At 39.6% G+C, this 15,049-nt stretch overlaps 1 protein-coding gene across 4 annotated transcripts in view; it reads left to right on the forward strand.

Annotated features, from left to right (window-relative positions):
* GRB14 (growth factor receptor bound protein 14) overlaps positions 1-15,049 on the forward strand; it is a 125,306-nt gene that overhangs the window by 68,739 nt on the left and 41,518 nt on the right. For all 4 annotated transcript variants that reach the window (XM_029225876.1, XM_029225878.1, XM_029225879.1 and 1 more), the window contains one exon: positions 7,193-7,349. In XM_029225876.1, the coding sequence (XP_029081709.1) occupies positions 7,193-7,349 (157 nt within the window). The remainder of the gene's footprint in view (positions 1-7,192; positions 7,350-15,049) is intronic.

Raw genomic sequence — 15,049 nt, forward strand, 5'->3', positions numbered from 1 at the left:
AAATAGAAACTTTGAAACCCAAGATAACCATGCCCAACCGTCTTTTTCCTTCCCTTTTGCTCTTTCTTTCTTCTTTTTCTAAAAAAAAGTCTCTCACTTCATCCTGTGGATTCTTGCTCATATAGTTATGTTTAATCTGTGCTCGTTTTTTACCTGCTGAATAATTATCCCATTTTGCCTCCTTTCTTCTCTGAAGAAACAAAGGATAAGCGATTAAGTAGCTAGTTACTTACCAATGGGTCCAATGCCCCTTTCTGCTCTGTGGCATTGCCAAATGACCAGATGAGAACCCTGAGTTTTTTTACACATATTCTAGGATGAATCCAGTTTGGAAAGGAATGAGGCATCCCATTCCATCACTTTCTTGGGTCTGCAGGAAGGAGGAGAAAGGCTGACCGCTTAGCCTCTGCCCAGTGCTTTCCTGAAGCTTTCCACATAATCTGTTCTGAGAATCAGAATTTCTGGGGATTATAGCAGATGAATACTATGTGTGCTTTGGGGAGAAAGCAATACATATTGAATTGATTTTCAACTTCAAGCTCTGTGTTTTCAGAAATGGCCTTTGTCTTATATTTTAAATAGTTCATCTCTTTTAGTCCCTTGGCTTTAGGGGCCTCAAACTTCTTTTCTGAAAAGTTAACCATTTCTTGCTCTGTGTGTTTCAACATTGTTGTGTCTACTGCTTTCAAAATGAGTTATGTTAATTTTTTAATCTCTTGCCTCCGCTTACTTTTCATGGAGGGCAGCCTAGGGGACTTGAGGTATAAAGTATATAAACTGCCTTGATAAGGATGTCAGCCAAAACAGAGATCTGCTCCACCCACATTCCAGCATATTCTCTGCAGGGGCTACTGTGTCTTTATATTACATTTTCATTGCTAGATGCCATATGCTCCCGGCACAGTTTTTGAAGCTGTAAACCACTCTAAAGGCCAAGGTTGCTCTGATTGTCAGGATTACAGTGACACTGAGGGCTTCCTCAACACAGCCTGTGTGTACACTGTTGGCTGTCCTTGGGAGCTCTCTCTGTTCCTGCTGGTGGGATGTTATAGACAGATCTTATCAATGCATGTTTTTCTTGCTAATCAAGTGTGTTTGCTCATTGATGAGACAAAGAAAGTTCCTGTTCTTCTTTAGGGTCCAGGCAGGATTTCTTCCTGCTGGCATACAATTGCAGATGATCTCGTGGATCAATTGTTATGAATTCTTCTTACCCTATTTTTTACTTTATATAGCAAGGTGGGGATTTGGGCCACTGAACTGGGAATGTATAATATCCCTTTATTAAATAGCATGATTATATGACCTTCAGATGTCTTTTTACCTTTCAGTATGTAGAGGAAACAGGATACCACTATTTTACTCTAATGATTCTTAAGAGCAGCCCTGCCATTTGGTTTTTACATGATCACAAAAGTTTGTATCTGGTGGCGCAGTGGTTGAGAGTCTGCCTGCCAATGCAGGGGACACGGGTTCGTGCCCCGGTCTGGGAAGATCCCGCATGCCGTGGAGCGGCTGGGCCCGTGAGCCATGGCCTCTGAGCCTGCGCGTCCAGAGCCTGTGCTCCGCAACGGGAGAGGCCACAACAGTGAGAGGCCTGTGTACCGCAAAAAAAAAAAAGAAAAAAAAAAGTTTGTACCTTAGTTTTAATCTGTACTAGTCTTATATCAATATCTTTACTTATGACTTGACTTTTTTTCTTAAACAGGAAGGTTTAGTATACTAATATTTTTGGCATATTCAACTCTACTAGAGAGTTAAGGCTTAGATTATCTTTCCCTTTTCCATATATTTCAAGGAGAAATAAATAGAAATAAAAATGAGTTTTTTTAATAAAGGCTCCCCATCAGTAGTGTAAGGAATTTTTCATAAGTACTGAATAAATCTGAGAGATGACAGGGACTTACTGCTGTGGAAGATCAACCAAAATAAATTTTTATCGTTCATAGATGAATGTGTATTTTGGACAAATGTCAGCATTAAATGGGATTATTTTTTTAAGAAGAAGAGTTTGAAATGGAGCTCAAACAAAAGTATTGTTTTTTCCTAACAGGTGTTATTAATTTAAAAAATGAGTACATGCACTTATTCCAGAAATTTAAGTTAGCCTCGTCCTTCTAAATTTATGTGTCTCAGTTCTTGGCAACTTATTTCTTTCCAATTTGCAGCAAAATCAACTGAAGAGATTAATGGCATTTCTAATTGGTTAGGTATCTTTTTCATTTTCCCCAACTTTACCTCTTACTCTATTCTTGCCCTCTTCTTGAATTTGGCTTAGACTTCAGAATGTCTCCAGATTTTCATTTGTTAATTCCTCTGATATAAAAACTAGAGCATGAAAAATAAGAGGCATGCTTCTGTTACCCCAGGTGATGGGCATTTATTGTAAGAAAGCATGGGGTAGTCGGGAAGTCTCAGGAACCTGTCCCGTGGCCACCAGGTCATTCCCAACCCCCTGTTTCCTGGCGTGGAATGAGCAGTGGCCTCTGAGGGCACTGAAATGGCAGCTCATCATTGCTCCACATGAAGGAGCAGCCCCAGGGTCGGATCTTCTTTTCCTCTCAGGACTGGTTGTCTTCATGTTGCTTTTGGCAAGAGCACCCACCAGTGTTTGACCCAGTCAGTGTTAACCACAGCATCATGGTGGACGGCATTTCTTAGCATCTCAGCAATTGTCTGGCACTGAGATTTGTCTGAAGGCACAAACTTAAAAACAATAGCCTACCCAGATGCAATCATGGGAAACACTGAGATTCCAAAGAGATCTTGGGATCTTCATGAACCACATGTGTTAACCGAAAAATGAAGGAATTGAAGTGAGAGCTCAGACACTTGCACCTGATTTTGGCAGTGTATTTTCATAGCCTTTTTCATATGACTTCACAGCTGCCTCAATGACTTCAAAACTCAGAACTGCCTGCTAATGGCAATATTAAGCCAGTTCTTACCTAGGATTATTTATAAGAAAAATTGTATATCTGTTGCTCTTTGAGAAGAATTTTAATTTCCTGAGGATTAAAATTTAGTCAATCATATACTTCGTGACAGAAAAGATTTTTAAATTAAAATTTACAAATACGTATTGAGTACCTGTTATGTGCAAAACATTTTGGTAGGCTTTGCAGGGGTACAAAGTTCATTTGTTCCAAAGATCTTTATTAAGCCATACACTGGCTTGGGCTAGGTTCCTGGGATATCATGTCAAATGGTGAGTAAATGTAGATTTTCCTTAAAGGAGCTTACTAGTGCAGTTGAGGAGAAAGATATTCAAGTAGAAAATTACAAAGCAAGAGCTCTAAGAGGGGCACATTATAAAGCCATGGGCAGTCAGGGGAGACTTTCTGGAGGAAGTGCTGTGGGAACTGGGGCCAAATGATAAGTAGGAATTTGCCAAATAAAGCATATTGTTGGTGGCTGGGGCAAAGATTTCAGGTAGAGGATACCTCATGAGCAAATAGAAAGAAGAGGTTGCAAATGTTTATCATATTTGGCTAAGGTCAGAGTGACCTGTTCCATAGGCTGATTTGCTGGGGAGTGTGCATGCTGTGTGCGTGCTGAAGAGTTTGGACTTTATTCCATGGGGTCCCACTTCCCTGGTTCTCTATCTCTCTTTATCTTTCAGACTTTCTTGCCTCTAACTCACCATTAAATATTGCAATTTCTCAGGGTTCAGCCCTAGATTCTTTTTTTTCTCATGCTTCTTCCTTTTCTCCCTTGTCAGATATATCCATATCCACAAGTTTACCACCTATAAGCTCAATGATTCTTAAGTCAATTCTGAGCTGAGGATCTTGCATACTTATTACTACGGTCATGCTTACCACCTCATCTCCCTCAGGGCCATGCTCCCTGCTTGCTGCACTTGCAGTTCCTGACGCCTTTTTTTGTTTTGTTTTGTTTTGGTTTTTTTGCAGTACGCGGGCCTCTCACTGCTGTGGCCTCTCCCGTAGAGGAGCACAGGCTCCGGACGCGCATGCTCAGCGGCCATGGCTCACGGGCCCAGCTGCTCCGTGGCATGTGGGATCCTCCCGGAACGGGGTACGAACCCATGTCCCCTGCATCGGCAGGCGGACTCTCAACCACTGCGCCACCAGGGAAGCCCCCTGACTCCTCTTAATCGTTAGAATCTGCCAAGTTTCTTCTTGCCCCGCGGACTTTGCATGGCTTCGGTTCCCTTAGCTTGAAATGATCTTACCCTCTGTTTGCCTAGCTACTGCCCACTCCTTCTTCAGGTCTTGGCCTGAATATCACTTTTTCATGGATATCTTTCAGGTATCTCCTAACCCCCATTATATGATTTAGTAACATACTGAATTTTTATGTCCTACTTTGTGACTATTGTTTTTAATACTGCTTTCCCCACTATGCTTTAGCTCTCTGAGGGCAACAGCCAACTCTATGACAGCCTTGTATATATATATGTTTTTTTTTTAAAGGGAATTTTATTTTTATTTATTTATTTTTGGCTGCATTGGGTCTTCGTTGCTGCGAGCGGGCTTTCTTTAGTTGAGGCGAGTGGGGGCTACTCTTCGTTGCGGTGCGCGGGCTTCTCATTGCGGCGGCTTCTCTTGTTGCAGAGCAGGGGCTCTAGGCACGCGGGCTTCAGTAGTTGCGGCACGCGGGCTCAGTAGTTGTGGCTCACGGGCTCTAGAGCACAGGCTCTGCAGTTGTGGCGCACAGGCTTAGTTGCTCTGCGGCATGTGGCATCTTCCCAGACTAGGGCTCGAACCCGTGTCCCCTGCATTGGCAGGCGGGTTCTTAACCACTGTGCTGCCAGGGAAGCCCAATGACAGCATTATACTAAAACACTTAGCAAAGGATGTATGCTTTGCATGGGGTCTTAATAAACACAATGAGCTGCTTGAGTTAGGACAACAAGGAGCCATTGAAGAATTTTAGAAGAATGACCTGATGTGATTGGCTATTAGAAAGTTTATTCCCCTAGCAGTATGGAGAAAGAGTTGGAGAAGGTCTTTGGCTAGAACAAGAGATATAAGTAGGTGGATATTACCACTAGAAACTTACAGCTTCATGGCACACATATGATTAAAAAACACAATTCAAGTATTCCCTGGTCCAGGGGCCCAGTGATATTCTCAGGACCCTTTTCATCTCTTGGCATGGTTTACTCCATGTTGGCCCCATTTTCCCACAGTCTTTCTCTTCATGAACAGTAGCAGCTTCACCCTACACCTGCCCAGTGGAAAAGAGGGCTCACTTTATGGTTATGTGAACGGATGTCTAGATTGGCCCTGACTGACTCTGATTAGGTCATGTGCCCATCTCTGAAGTAGTCACTGTTGCCAGAGGGATTCTGGATGTTGATTGATCAATCTGGATAACAACTATGTGAAGCTGAGGCAGTCATGTACTGGTAAACTGGCTATAAGAATAATATTTTTTTAAAAAGGCCTTATTTGTAGCATTTGCCAGTTTCTTTGGTGTACTCCCACCATGGCTGATATCAAGATGCCTGGCTTGCAGAGTTCCTGAATATTTAACAATCACCTCTCGCAAGCCAGTTCCAGCAGCTCCACTATACCATCACTGAGCTGAAAGTAGAGCTGCCAGAATCACAATGACTAATGGTGAGGGAGGGAGTGGGTCTCTAAAAGACAATCAGAATGCTCTTAGAAGAGGGATAGGTGCCTGGTTGCCAGTCCAACAAATAAGCCTGCACTCTCCTGCGTAACTTATACTTTGGTGTCGTGATCTCATTTTACTTAGGAATTTTTTTTAAAGTTCTTATATTATTTCCTTGAATAACATTTTTAAGTACCTTATAATATTCCATTTTGTGAAAGTACTATAGTTTACCATTCTTTTGTTGTTGTATATTTAGGTTGATAGAATTATACATAATGCTTTGCTGGGTAAGTCTATGCCTAAAGCTATTTTCCACATTTATGACAGATTTATTGAGATGGTTTGCCTAAGGGAAATTACTGAGTCAAAGGAATGGACCTTTTAATGCTTTTGATAAATACTTTCCAACAGGTGTACAAAATAGTTTTACCAATTTATATCACTCCTGTCATTGTAAGAGAGCAACTATTTCATTCCACTGTCATTACACATAATTAGAAAAATAATCGATAGAGAATTGACACATCATTTTAATTTTCATTTGTTTGAATTACTAAAAATGTTTAAATGTCTATATTTTTATAAGGTGTATTTCTTATATTGAATTTTCTTACAATTTCCTACTTCTGTGTGTGTTGATCTTACTATACTATTTTCATAGGTATTTAACTTATTATAATTAATTTAATTTATATATGACATATCACAGTTAGTAGTGGAAATTCTAGCACATAGCATAACTTGGTAAATGTTGAGGGGAGTGTTGTATGTAACTCTCTACTTCTGTATGATTTGGGGTGACATTAGCTGCTGTAATAGATAAAGAATCACAGTGAGTTAACAGACTAAAAGTTTATTTCTTGCTCATGTCAAAGTTACATGTGGGCATTCCTAGTTGGGCACCTTCCATGTGGTCATTCAGAGACAAAGCCTCCTTCTGTCCCATGGCTCTGCTCTCCTCTTTAGGTCTTTGTCATCATTTCCATTCAGTGAGAGGCTGGCGTAAGAGAATGGATGACAGTATATGGGAAATTTTTATGGATTAGGTCTGGAGGTGCAACACTGCATGTGCTTACATCTCATTGACTAAAACTCAATCCCATGGACACAACTAATTGCAAGGGAGAAAAGAAAAAGGATTTGGTGAACATCTAGCCAGTCTTTGCCAAAATTTCTATAACCTGAAATAGAGAAATCTTTATATTCTATTTACTGCTGTTACAACATGTATATCTGGGAACAAATCACCCATGTTACTTGGATTGTTTACAGATTTAAATATGGAGTGGAAAATTTAAAATATTGATAAGAGATATGTAGCTTTTTAGTAGATCAGAGTGGTGGGAAATGACATTGAATGGTCATTGAATGGCCTCCAGTTTAGACACTGAAGAGAAGAGTTTGGAAGTTGTCAGACAGAGTGACTTTGACACATATTATAAACAAGTCTTGGATGGGCAACATTTACTCCATGTATAAGAAAATTAGATGTAAAACAAACTGTATAAGGAATTTGTAATTAGCTCAACTGATAAGTTTGATGACTTACTAGAATGATATTTTTAATAGACTATTTTAGCTCATTTTTAAATTTCTACCTACACAGGTAATTAAAGTATACAGTGAAGATGAAACCAGCAGGGCTTTAGAGGTACCCAGTGACATAACTGCCCGAGATGTTTGCCAGCTGTTGATCCTGAAGAATCATTACATTGATGACCACAGCTGGACCCTTTTTGAGCACCTGCCTCACATAGGTCTAGGTAAGGATACAAAATCATAGTCATACCATTGCTTTTCTGTCCCTTATAGTTTGATCATATGGCAAAGGTTTTCTTCACTTGTAGAAAAATAGAGGACAATTATGAATAGTCCTTTTCTTTGTTTTTTATTTTTGGGTTGGTAGTTGAGAGAAAAATAAAGTAGCACAAAATGGAAATAAGAATAGAAATATTAAAAATTTACCACCCTTCATGGTTTAAAAAATGATGTGTGGAAATTTGGGAGCTAAACCATAGAGTCTAAACTGATGGGAAGATACATCTCATAATAACCTTTAGTAGCACAATTAACATTTTTTGAGAGGTCAGTAAAATATGCTGTTATTTGGACTACTTTTTTTAAAAAATAAATTTTTTTATTTATTTATATTTGGCTGTGTTGGGTCTTCGTTTCTGTGCAAGGGCTTTCTCTAGTTGTGGCAAGCGGGGGCCACTCTTCATCGCGGTGCGCGGGCCTCTCACTGTTGCGGCGTCTCTCGTTGCAGAGCACAGGCTCCAGGCGCGCAGGCTCAGTAGTTGTAGCTCATGGGTCTAGCCGCTCTGCGGCATGTGGGATCTTCCCGGACCAGGGCTCGAACCCGTGTCCCCTGCATCGGCAGGCAGATTCTCAACCACTGCGCCACCAGGGAAGCCCTGGACTACTTTTTGAATTGATTGTAGTGCAGACATGGGAAATATCCACAGTGGTAGTTCTCTTTATGGGACTGTACACCCTAAATTTTTCTTGAAGAATGAGTAATCCTTCACATTTTAAAGTCATAAACATAAAAAATAATCGTATTTATTTGCAGTTGGAAATATATCTCTGTATTGTGAACTGTAGAGGCTTTTCCCCTCATATCTTTTAATAAGTTATAAAGAATTTTCATTCTTCTGCTAGTGTGGGACAGAATTTGGTGACAATTTTGTCTCCCCTTTCTTATTTTTACAAATACTGCTGTTAAAAAACATGTCCCCATAATAGGTAGATGAGAAAGGAAGGAGTTTGTTATGGCAGTGCCATTTGATTCTTTGAATTTTGTATTAGTTTCCCTTGGCTGCTGTAACAAATTAGCATAATCTCAGTGGCTTAAAACAACCAAAGTTTATTCCGTTACATTTCTGGAGGCCAGAAGTCTGAAATCAGTATCAATGGATAAAAATCAAGGTATCTTCAGGGATGAGCTTCCTCTGCAGGTTCAAGGAGAGAATCTATTTCCTGCCTCTTCTAGCTCCTTGTGGCTGCTGGCATGCCTTGGCTATGGCTGCATCACTCTAATCTCTACCTCCATGGTCACACTGTGTTCTCTTCTGTCTGTGTGCAGTCTCCCTCTACCTCTCTCTTAGAAGATAGTAGCATTTAGGCTTTATCCAGAATAATCCAGGATAATCACTTCATTTCAAGATCCCTAAATCAATGACACCTGCAAAGTTTTGTTTTGTTTTTATTTTTTTACCATGTAAGGTAACAGTCACAGGTTTCAGGGATTAAGATGTAGGTATCTTTAGGGGGCTATTATTTAGCCTACCATCAACTTCTTTGCATTGTAAGTCAAACAACTTTTAGTAATAAACAACTTATTCAAAATTATTTTAAATAAGTTGTCAATGACAGGACAATTTGTCCCTTCAATTTGTTTAAAGAATTGAGAATTTTATACCTAGGCATGAGAGTCATTCACTTTCTTGCATAGCTAGCTACCAATATATAAAAATTTTCCTTCGTTTGATACATAGAGAGTTTACACCTCAGAGCAGCGTACCAAAGTAAGGTTCAGTTCGGATGAGAAGTTTGCCTTTGTCTTATGAAATGCAGTAAGGATGATGTTGGCAGAAAAGGTATGTTCTTAGGAGGATCCGTTTTTAAAAGATTCTGGAAAATGGTTCATTTAAAGTCCCTTGCATTCCCTGAACCATTCAGGAAGTGTCTATAGTACTTCCAATTTGAAGACTGCTGTCCAAGGATATGTCAGGACCTGAGGAAGAGGACAGAGGGAAGCCTGTGGAAAAGAAGTTTGGATAGTTCGACAGTCTCCACAGGCATTCTGAACCTCAACCCACCCTCCCACCCCCTGTTTGATAGTTGATGAGCTACAACATGTCAGCTGATCTCCACAGCTGAGCATGTACCTTCCAAGAAAACTTGAATTCTGAAGGTATGCTAAACTGGTCTGTGTGACTTGCTGTCTCACCCTCGTAGGGCAGAGAAAGTTCAACATATATTTTCTTCATTGCCATTTGTAACTAATTTAACTTCTATTCATGATCATTACTCTCAGAAATATGGTGTTAACTCTCATCAGATACCTGCCGTAATTCCAAACTATTTTGTTTGCTTATGCTTCTAGAAATATAGCTCTCAATTAGTATAATATATAATTACAGTATTCTATACTCTTAAATTTTTCTTTTAGAGAGAGTTTAAAAGTCATTAAACATCTTTTGCAGTTATAGTCACTACAATTTATCCCTAACAAAGAGCTTGAAGTTCAGTAATAAAATCTACTTTATAAATCAAGAAGCAGTTTTCACAAGAGACCGCGGCAAGTCATGTGAGGAATAAAAAGATTTGTGCAAGTCTTTTAATGTAGAAGCTTAAAATGGGACGTTGAGAATTAATTTGAGCTACATGCTAAATTTAAACTTTTAGGCATTGAATAGAAATATATTTCTCCATTACTGTATTTTCTGGAAACTGCTGAAATAAAATCAAAGATGTGAGAATATTGTCTCATAGCTTCATTAACCATGCATTAGACCAAAGCTTATGAGAAGGAAATTTAGTTCCAGAGCTTTTTTTGTGTTCTTTTTTTTCTCTTTGTTTTTACTCAGATAAAAACTTTATACAGTAGAAAAATTGCAGACACTAATGCTACCCAAATACTAATGTATATTAGATTTGCCACCTTCCATTCCTTTTTAAAAAAAATCTGCTGCTTTATTTCTGTAAGGATACACTGAGATGTTAGATGATAAGAGTTAATGAATATCCAACTAAACTCTTGAGAAACAGTTTTTATTCCTTTTCTTTCTTCTACTTCTTTAACAATATAACAAGAGAATAACAACTCTTAGGATGCTGTGGTCTTCCTCAGCATCAAATGTAAAACCAGTGTGTCTCTGAATTTTATTTGTGTGTGTGTAGCTTATAAATACTCTTGTAGGAGCTATTCAACCTAAGAGTAGTATTCAGGAACATCTTTGCTATTTGCATATTAAAATGAACTAAAAGAACTAGAGTGGGGTGTTTCTGCCCCTTAAATATGCTGTGCAGCTGCCGATGCCCTTTGTCAATAGAATGAAGCACTGACATATTCAACCGCAAATCTTCTTTTAGTGGTGATGACGTAAAGAACCAAAGGACAAATCATTTCCAAAACTTTGGTGACCAGCTAGTGAGCTCTGCATGTTGTTCAGGAGACATTCTTGACCTCTCTTTGATTAAAATGATGAGTTTTCAATGAATAGAATTCTAAAAGTGAAGAGGTGGTCTATTATTTTAAAAAAATATTTTTAATACAAAAATAATTCAGCTCACTGTAAATAACAGAAATAAAGATGTCAGGAATTAAACAATACTATCCATTATTTCACAATGCTGAGATAACTTTCTTTAGTTTCTCTATTTTAACATAATCTCTAGCCTATGAGTTCACTTGTGTAGATTACCTTCTTTTATATATGTGTGCATCTTTAAAAAATACTGATTATTTTTAGTTTTTTTTTTTTTTTTTCCTTTCCACCTTACAGATTCCACAAAAGCTAGGAACTAACTCCCCCTGCCTTTCCCTGTTGCTTTCCTCCAATAGTTTAACAAATATCTGTTGACTATTTTGCACCAAGCCTGTTTTGTGTGTGGATCCCGGGGGTACAGTATGAACACAATAGACAAAAAGCAATGCCCTCATGAGTTTGCATTCTAGTGGGAAGAGAAAGACAAGAGATACATGACTAAAATGTGCAATCTTTTAGGTGGTGATTAGCACTGGGGAGAAAAGGAAGGCCGGGAAAGGGATAGGGAGTCTGGGGCTGGTTGGGAGATGCACTTTAAGTAGATCAGGGAAGGTGTCCCTGACAGTGTGATGTTTGAGTAGAGGTCTGAAGCAGACAGGGCAGGTCTTGTACTTAAATAGAAGATTGTTCTAGAAGGAGGGAACAGCAAATGGGAAGGCCTGGACATGGCAATGTGCTTGTGTTCAGGAAACAGGACTTAGGGAGTCAGTAAGGTGGAAAGTAATGGAAAGGGACTGCACAGAGCTACCGCAGAGCCAGCTCATGCAGGGTCTCCCAGGCCATGGAGGGGACTGGACTTTTACACTGAGTGAGGGAAAAAGTAACTGTAGGTCTCTTCGTCAGAGAGCAGTATGGTCTGACTTAGTTTTAAAGTCTACTACTAAGAAGACCCGAACGCAAGTTTTGACCATTTGGAGGCTAAGCAACTTCCTTTTGCTTTTACATCAAATTATCTGTGGCTTCCGGGCTTGATCCTTGCCCATCTCTCATTTCTGCCAGTCGCGCATGCCACATTGTACCATCTTCATGTCATGGTCTGCACATGTACAAGGCTTAGTGTTTGTGAGATCCTGAAGCCTTGTAGGCAAGAATATTGTGACTTAGGAGATAGATGAGAGTGGGGAGTTTTCTGCCTCTAGTTCACTTTAATATCCCAGATAAGCTTAGGAAAGTTTCAGAGACATGTTATGTGGTTAATAGATGTGCTACTGTTGTGTGTGATCCATTAAAACACACCACAAATTACTAAAGTCAGAAGGGGGAGCACATGACATTCAAAATATGGTTATGGAATTCAAAGTCTGTTTTCAGAATGACACTTTGTGTGGCAAAAAACCCTCCAATTTTATTGGTATTTTTAATATGAATGCATATGTATGATAGCTACTATTAACGTGCATCTTATGTGTGCAGGGCCCCTACTTAGAGGTTTCACATTCATCTTGATAGACACTCTCAATATTTAGCCTCATAGCAACCCCGCAATGTACATTTATTTCATCTCCATTTTACACATAAGAATACAAAGAATCGGTGATAAAAAGTACCTGGCCCAGAGTCAGCCTTGCACAAATCTAGGTACCTGTCAGATTCTCAAGTGTATGCATTTTCTGTGGAAGAAAGTTTGTTATTTCCTCACTTCACTAGGTCAGGCCAGTGTTTTCGGGATTCTGTGGTTGGTTTGTCTCTCTCACTTTCCGTCTGCATCTCTCACGCATGCTATAAATACAAATTTAAATTCTGAAACCTCAAGAACATTTTCAGACAAACCTAGGTAGTACTGAAATTATTGGAATCAAACTGAGCCAGCCTGGTCCACTTTATAGCAGAGCCAGCTATTTATCTTGGCTGAGAAGAGGATCACTTTGGAAATGGGCTGTTGTTGAATTTATATACATTGTGAATGGTAATATGACATTTGGAGCTTTGAATATGATATCAATATTTCATATCCTCTGTCCATAGTTCTTAATATATGCTACCAAGAATTTTCATAGGTAGAGTAAATCATGGAAGGCAGCTAAATATCCTGATTTTGTTACAAATTGCTGATTTGCCTGATTTTGGGTCGTGTTATTATGAGTTTCTAGTACTACATACAGCTTTATAGACATTGGATTTAAAATACCAGTATATCACCAAATATTTCCCCTTCTCTAATGATGTAACAACCCGTTTTGTAACTGGTGTGTTTTACTTCACAGCCACTGGATGTCACTATAGTTCCCCAGATGGAGTCCCCTGCCTTTACAATTATTGTAAGAGGATGGTGGGTGGGTGGGGGGAAACTTCAGTTTTAAGTCTTCTGGAACTTAATGGGATCCATGTTTGCTTTGCTCCCATTTTGATTCCTAATTGAAGCCATGGTATGAAGCAGCGGCAATTAACACAATACCTCAAGCGCATACGTATAGATTCCTCGGGAAGTGGAATTAATTGTATTTTAGTGTCATTGCTAGGGACCGCTGAGATTTCTATTGTGAGTATCATTGTGGAGTGGCTTTAATAAGCAAAATGAATGACTGCAGGCTTTTAATGAAACCATTTTTATATGTGCAGCTATACCCACATGATCTCTTTAAGACTGAAGCAATGCACAGCAACCGCCTGCTTTGAAGCTGCTCCTTCACTCTTTTCTTCTTTGCAAAAGAAACAGAAGTGTTTTTTCTGTTGTCTGGCACTGATACTGATATGTAGTTGTACTTTCTGTGCCGTTTGGAACCTACCAGCCATCAGAGTTGTGACCACCCTCGTCACCAGCGGAAATAATTGTGAAACCCTTAGGACATGTGTGCTTCCTTCTCTATCGAGACTTATGTAGCCCGGATCTGAGGGTTAAGGCGACATGTGCTCTGGTAGCACACTAAGGCTGGAGATGGGAAATGTGAAGCCAGCGAAGAGTGCTCATAACTAAATCTGCCTTGTGGTCCAGCTGATTTTTCCTTTTCAGTATTCTCATAGCCTGAGTTCAGCTCTCATCATCTCTCTTCTCAGCAATTCCTTTAGCCTTACAGTTGGTCCTTCCTCTTGCCTCTGGTCATACCAAAGTTATTCATCTGAGTGCAGACCTTGATTCACCTTGCCTTAGGGTCCAAGGTCCTTTGCAGGCCTTGTAGTACCTGTGACCTGACTACCCTTCCTACCTCAAGCCTTGTGTCTTGCACCTCCCTCCTTTAAGTTTATACATTAGAGAACTGCCTGTAGTCGCCTGCATTTCTACTCCTTGGGTTCCTTGCTCATGCTGTTAAGATTCTCAGGAAGCCCTTTCTCACCCATCTTTACCTGGTTAACTGCTATGCATCTTCCAAGGCTTACTCGGAATGTTAGTTAAAAATAGCAATAAAGTATAACTGTATAATAACTGCTAGCCATTTCCTAAAAATTCCTATGAAAACAAAGATGGAACCCCTCAGCTGTTCAAGCTGACTGACAGCTAACCTAGCGCCACGGTCTGGGGAGAGGAGAGATAGAAGAGCAGTTGGAGGCATCCCATGCTCAGTCTTACGAAGTAGAGTCACCCTTTCCATTTGAGAGCACCTGCCCCTCTCATATGCCTGGGTACAGACTTTGGCTGCTCAGAAGCTAGTTGTTTTTTGAGGCAATTGGCATACTTGCTGGCACTACCTTTTCTCATACATCCATTAGGAAATTACAACCTCCCCCCAACCCCACCCCCCCAAAAAAGAGTGGTGCAGGAAGCACTAGGAGTGATAGAGGTAAATTGTGTCCTGGGAGGTGAGGCTCCCACAAGTACACACTATAGGTGGGTGTGGAGAGCAAGCAAATCTGGATAAGAAACAGATTTAAGGCTGTTCAAGCAGGATTATTTACAGTATCAATTAATGAGAAAAATAAAACCTAATGCTATTATAATAGGGGAATGTTATAAATTACAGTATATTAATAGGATGTAAGTTATGCTGCTTTTAATCATGTTTTTGGAGCTTTTCCTTTGAAAACTGATGTGGACAAACGTAAGATTGTAACAGTGATTGAATAAAGTATATATTTTTCACAGCATTTAGGAAACATTGTATATATGTTTATATGTGTACAGTGTTTTCTAAATGCTGTGAAAAATATATACACATAAACTCACGTAGTCCCAAAGAAAAAGACAATAATGTAAAGTGCTTATTCCTGACTGACAGTTTTAAAGATGGACTGTGATTGTCGGCTGTGTTTTTCAA

Source organism: Monodon monoceros, unplaced genomic scaffold, assembly GCF_005190385.1.
Source record: "Monodon monoceros isolate NGI ecotype Baffin Bay Population unplaced genomic scaffold, NGI_Narwhal_1 Super_Scaffold_16, whole genome shotgun sequence".
Taxonomy (NCBI): Eukaryota; Metazoa; Chordata; class Mammalia; order Artiodactyla; family Monodontidae; genus Monodon; species Monodon monoceros.